Raw genomic sequence first — 6,133 nt, 5'->3', positions numbered from 1 at the left:
AGATCAATCTCATAAAGGATTCGGCAATTACAACTCAAGATCTCCTTACAACCCCATGAACAAATGAGGACTTTACCCCATGAAGCTAGGCGAAGCGTAGTCGATCATGGTGATGAAATCTCCGGCAAGGGATGGATCCCTTGCTGTCCTCCAACTTGCAGCGGCGCCGAGGGACAATGAGGCCTCCGTTGTCGCCTTTCTCTTATGTCTAACTCGAATGGATCTCTGGAAATCGTCTCTGGATGCTCTCCTCGGATGCTCTCTCCTTCTTGACGGCGGCTTTAGGGTATTTATAGGTGGATATGGTCGGTGGTTTTGGTAAAACACAGGTTAGGGTTGATGAATACTTCGCGCTGAAGAAAACTAAGGCCGATTGGGCTCCGGAACGGGCTAGGCCGGCCGGCCTAAAGGGCTCCAGGCCGGCCGTCCTGGGCTCTTTTCAGCCCCTTTCGGCTCCATCTTTCGAGTGCAGGCTCTTCTCCTTATTCCTCATCTTAGCCCAGTTGTGACACTGCGTCAAAACATCTCCGAAAAAGTCCAATTTCCTGCCAAAATGCAACATGCTCCAAAATCCAAGACAAAATCGAAAACGGTCAAGTTTGGGTGCCAAGTGGCGGGTTAGTACGTGAATCATCCCGAAGAATTTACCAAAACCTCTCCTAATTGTATAATAAAATGGGTACTTAAGGAGCGCCAACACCGACGCCTCAAGTTGCGAGGCTTGGAAGGAGGAGGAGGCTCCTCCGTGGCCGCCGGAGCGGCTTCCTCCTCATGGAGGCGCAGTGCACCGAGCTGGTCGGTGACGAGCTCTAGGCTTCCAAACTGGAAGGTCTGGGACGGCGGGAATGGTGGAGGCGCCCACAATCCGTCGCGGGGGATCGTGCGAAACTCCAGGGAGCCGAAACGAATCGTCTCGGCGCGGCTCGCCGCCGGAGCAGTGAATGGGGTGATTGAAACCATCTGATCACCGAAGCAGTGAACGCACAAAGCGCTCCCCACGGACGGCGCCAAAACTATCACTGCGAGAAATAGGCGACTACAAAACTACTCGATTGCTCATTTGTTGTGCGCTTGATCGGATATGGTCTAGCACGCAAAGACTCGAGGATTTAGACTGGTTCAGGCCGAATGTGCCCTACGTCCAGTATGGGGGTGGTGTTCTTGCTCTATTGCTCTCGAGCCCGGGTGCTCAAAGTTCAGAGGGGAGCTTACAAGTTGGTCAAGCAGTGTCGAACCCGTGAGAGTCCAACCCTTTCCTACGTGGGGGCTTTCCCTTTTATAGTCCAAGGTGGGGCCCCTATTTACAAATATCTAGCGCTGTGTCTTGGCACTGTCGGGGTGCGATTCGTCCTCGTCAGTCGTCGGGGCCCACTCGGTCGGTCTGGAGTGGGCAGGCTTGATCCTGGCGATCTTCTAGGGCAAGGGATGATCCTGGTAATCTTCTTGGGCAATGTGTTCCCCTGGTGCTATCCCATCCTGGCTCAGTCGAGGCGGTGCGACCACTCGGATGGTCGCTCGGGGGTCACCTCCGGTCTTGTCCGCCGGAGCCTACGTTCCTTGTCCGCAGGGCCATCTTGCTTAGCTCCTGCCACCGGACGGCCCGCCCAGTGAGGGGTGTCTTACCGAGGTCTGGTCGGGGGCGTCCGGTCACGCTCGCTGGCGTAATGAAATGGTGCGCAGAGGCAACCATCATTACAGCGAGGGGAGGCAGCGTCGGCGGACGCCCCTCCCGTTGTGTCGCGGGGCCCGCGCGAGTGGCGCTGTCCCCTTGTCACGGAGTCCAGCTGCCGAAGCCCTCGCCGCAAGATAAGGGGAGCTGACGTCCCGAATCCTGCACGGGGCCTATCTTGGCCGGCACGCCTGTCAGGAGGCGCGGCGTTCTTGGGGTGCACGTCCCGGGTCACCGGCATGGCTCTGACCTGGGGTGCTAGGTCGTGGGGTCGCCACGTGTTTCGGGAGGTCGGGCCCCCGTATTTGTTGGCTTAGCAGCGAAGGCAGCTCCCCGCGTCGGTTAGCGGGCCGTTCCGTTCTTGGCCCAGTGAAACTGCTGGGCTCCCCTTTATACGAGTCGGGCCCGCTGGGGATCCCGGGTTTACACCCCCGTCAGTTTGAGTCCTGCCAGTTTGGCTACCAGTTTGATAGTCTGATTGGTGACCTTATGGCTGTCGGGTTACTTTATTATCAATATAGATACTTATTTATCTTAAATTGTATTTTTGTCAACGTGATATTTGCTCATTTGCTTATGATGTTTGTTTCGGCAACAAACCATTTACTTTTATTTGTTTGGGCTACATCCTGTATGTGTGCTGGCATCCTGCTCTTAATTTTTGATATACAAAGTGAATGCTACACTTGATCCTTCACCATCTATTTGACATGCAAAGTGCTATTGAGTTACTATCTTCTCTGTGGAGACTGCAAAAGGCACTATTCATTGGGAGGCAGTGTTTAGTTCAACATTAGCTCTCTTTATTCTCTAGACACCACTCATAGACACCATGGGTTGGGGATGCATGCCCTAACTAGTTGCGCTAGGCTTACTTCCTTTTGCAGGCCATATATATCATTGATTTTATGCCTCTATATACTTTATTATCAATATAGATACTTATTTATCTTAAATTGTTTTTTTGTCAACGTGATAATTTGCCGATAAACTGGTTCTACGGTTGACCGCGCGGAGCGCCCCGCGCGGTCGATGCAGCTGCTGCCCGTGCACGTGGGGTGCCGGTGGGCCACGCACGGCAGCTCCCTTCACGCCTCCCAGGTTCACTTCTTTTTGTGCTAAAAAAAAGTTTCACTTCTTTTTTCCATCTTTCCTTTTCCATTCCGCCTTTTATATTTCTTTCTTTTTCTTTTTAAATTTTGCCTGAATTTTTTTTGCTAACTTTTGTGTGTTATATTTTTTCCCTTGAAAATTTTTTGTTCCAGTTTTTTTGTTTACTAGAATTTTTTTGTCTTGAAATTTTGTGTTCAAACTTTTTATCTCCAAGTTCTCTGCTTGAGATTCTTTTGCCCGGACTTTTTTAGCTACAGAATTTTTCATATAGAAAATTTTTCAGACATTTCTTTCAAATTTATCGCAAAATATTGTCATCCAACTTTTTATGGAATTTTTATGTTTAGAATTTTTCTCTATCATATTTTTATACAAAACTAATCAATAAAATTTTCATTACGTAAATTTGTTATATATTTGTATGTGCTCTGTCACATAATAATTTTTTGCAAATATTTTGATTTGTATAAATTTGGTTATTTTTTTATTTGTACAGTTTTAGGTAAATTATTTTGTAATGTAAAAACATATGCCGATATATTGTTTGAGTGGAGCAGGGGAGCGAGACGACTAGGCTTAGTGCCTGTTTGGGAGCACTCCACTCCTGAAAATACAGCTCCACTCCACAAATTTGGTGGAGCCTTGCAGCTCCAATCCACTAATTTTTCTACAATTTGTTTGGGAGAGTTCTACTCAAAAAAACTGAACTATAGAGGATAGACCCCACACGTAAGTGTCCTCTTGTGCTCCCGCTCCCCACACGCCCCGCCGTCCAGGCCCTCCCGCCCCGCGAGCATCGCCATGAGCGCGATGTTGCCACCGGCGCTATCGCCGGCGAGGAAGAGCTGCACCGGGTCCGCGTGCCGCGACAGCCAGGGGTCGCCGGGCGCTCGCGAGCGCCCACCGGAGCGCCGCCCTGGAGGCGTCGACGGCCACATCCCTGGAGGCCCGAGGGGTGGCTGCGGCGAGCCCTAGCGGCGACTGCGAGGGGCGGTAGCGACGAGCCTCGAGGGCGACGGCGGTGGGGAGGCACGAGGAGCGGTTGCGGCAGCAGGAGGTCCGAGGGGCGGCTGCGGCGAACCCCAGCGGCCACTGCGAGGGGCGGCAGCGGCGAGCCTCGAAGGTGGCAGCGGCGGGGAGGCACAGTAGCGGCTGTGGCGGCGCGGAGGCCCGAGAGGTGGCTACAGCGAGCCCTGGTGGCGACTGCGAGGGGCGGCGGCGGTGGCGTGAGCCCAAGGGCGGAGGTGGTGGCGCGAACCCGAAGGTGCGGCGGAGGCGGAGGTCCGACCCGAGGGTGGCGGTGGCGGGATTCGGCGGGGACTGGAGGCGGCGGTCCGACCCGACGGCGGTAGCAGCAGGATTCGGCGGGGGACCGAACGGCGGCGGGGAGGGCAGCACTGCAGCGAGATCCCGATGGGCGGCGGCGCGGCCAGAGGGCGGCGGCGGCGGCGCTAGGAGCCAACCTCGACGATGGCAGGATTCCGGCGTGAGGGCGGCGAGATGCGACGGGAGCGCGTGGGGAAGACGACGAGTTGACCGCGAACAGAATAGAATCGAACCGTTTTGTCCCACTTAACAATGGCATAGTGGGTAAATAACTCCAACTCCGCCAGCTCCAAGATCCGGTGGAGCACCTATTGAGGAACTAAAAAAATAGAGTGGAGCCAGTTTTTGGTGGAGTGGAGTGGAGCTAACTCTTGTGTTTGGATATTTTTTCATGAAGTGGAGCCAAATTTGATGGAGTGGAGTGCTCCCAAACACCCCCCTTAGACTATGTGAGAGGTGACGTGAGGGGTAGTGGCTTCTCAGCTTGTGCCCCGTGTGCCCTCTGTGACGTCAATGATTAGGCGGATGCTACGAGCCGGAAAAAGAATGGCTGAATGGCATGCGATCGGAAAATTGACCGAACGGAAGCCAAGTTACAGGCGACGGTAAACTAGTCTGCCCCGATATTTGCTCATTTGCTTATGATGTTTGTTTCGGCAACAAACCATTTACTTTTATTTGTTTGGGCTACATCCTGTATGTGTGTGGGCATCCTGCTCTTAATGGAATGGTTGTTGACGCGAAAAATGCCCCGTCAAATACTGAGCATTGAACGTGCAACACGCAGCAGCGCACTTTGCAACATCGCTGCACCAACCAGTTAGACCGGTGTGGTGGACCTATCAGATTGGTCTCGTCGAGGCTGCCCGACGAGGAAGGGACGATGTCGGGGCACATGTACCTTGGGTTGCCCTAGGATCGGCAGGCCACCTAGAGCGTTCTCAAATGCCGTAGAGATGAAGGAAGAACAACATATCGAAGTTGGAAAAAATTAGGGCAAAGAAAAAGGTAAAAACATAAATATATTTGATAGATTCGATTGGATTCCCTCAATTAGCTATGAGGCTATATATTTATAGAGAGGCGAGGTCTTATCCCCTTAGGAGTATAATTTTAGGTAATGACTTCTACGTGGCGGGCTGTAATTTTATTGAACCGTACGGCGTACACCTGTTCCTCTGTCGAGAGACTTCTTTTTTATCACCGCTCAGCCCATGTGTGGGTCCCACGAAACCTTAACTGCTCACCTCCTCGTTCTTCTCCCCTAACCCACCAACATTTTCCCCAATGCAACGCCGACCTCCATGGACGACGACCGCGACAAGGACCCTGACCTGCCGTTGCTGGCCGCCGCTGGGTGGTGCCCGTGCTCCTCCTCCTACGCGCTCGCTCGTCAGCCGGAACTCCCGGGGCTCGACACAGTACACCTTGGACCTGGGCCATGGGTGCAGCGGGCAGCGGCAGCTCCTCTGTGCCAGGGCTCGGCAGGCGGCTTCTGCTCGGCCACTCAACGCCGCCTCGTGGGCCGCCGTCGGGCATCGCAGTTCTTGGACAACGTGAGTTTTCCTCCTCCCCCTCCTCCTGCTCCACGTTTTCTCTCCGATTAAGCTATGGCTGCCTGATTTGGGTTACGATTTTGGGGATTTGGGGATTTTGGCTAGCGGCTAGCCTCCTCGACTTCGACTTCGACTTGGGCTTCCCGTTGACCTCGGCGCCGCCATGTCGTACGCCGACGAGTTCTTCTACAACGGCCAGATCCGCGCGCGGTTTGCCTCGCCACTGCATTGCTCCGGCCACAGCAGCCCAACGGGGACGCAGCGGCGGTGCCCGGCCCTATCACCGCTGCCAGGGAGGCGGACGACGGCGGAGACAGCGGCCTCAATGCCATGCCCGACGAGCGCGGCCGCATCTGGCGTGGAGCAGGCTGCCGACGGCGAGGAGCAGGCTTCCGCGGATGCGGTGACCCCTGCGGCGTCGCACTCATCCTCATCCTCCGCCTCGTCTCCTGTAAGCAGTACTACTAGA

At 54.2% G+C, this 6,133-nt stretch overlaps 1 protein-coding gene across 1 annotated transcript; it reads right to left on the bottom strand.

Annotated features, from left to right (window-relative positions):
• Positions 1-3,607: 3,607 nt before the first annotated feature.
• On the bottom strand, positions 3,608-5,647 carry LOC120678289 (serine/arginine repetitive matrix protein 1-like). The gene is made up of 2 exons (XM_039959420.1): positions 5,536-5,647; positions 3,608-4,233 (listed from the first exon to the last, which is right to left on the bottom strand). Exons 1-2 carry the CDS (start codon positions 5,645-5,647, stop codon positions 3,608-3,610), a joined length of 738 nt encoding a protein of 245 aa, XP_039815354.1.
• Positions 5,648-6,133: the final 486 nt, after the last annotated feature.

The sequence above is a fragment of the Panicum virgatum genome, chromosome 6N (assembly GCF_016808335.1).
Source record: "Panicum virgatum strain AP13 chromosome 6N, P.virgatum_v5, whole genome shotgun sequence".
Taxonomy (NCBI): domain Eukaryota; kingdom Viridiplantae; phylum Streptophyta; class Magnoliopsida; order Poales; family Poaceae; genus Panicum; species Panicum virgatum.
The sequence above is the reverse complement of the archived record's forward strand: the minus strand, read 5'-3'. Positions and strand labels throughout refer to the sequence as shown.

What these genes read in the sequence shown, in the direction of transcription:
- LOC120678289 (XM_039959420.1), bottom strand. Translation starts at nt 5,647, where the DNA reads ATGCCCGACGGCGGCCCACGAGGCGGCGTTGAGTGGCCGAGCAGAAGC. An exon ending in ACCCATGGCCCAGGTCCAAG is followed by an intron (nt 4,234 to 5,535) that starts GTGTACTGTGTC and finishes GTTGGCTCCTAG; the next exon opens with CGCCGCCGCCGCCGCCCTCT.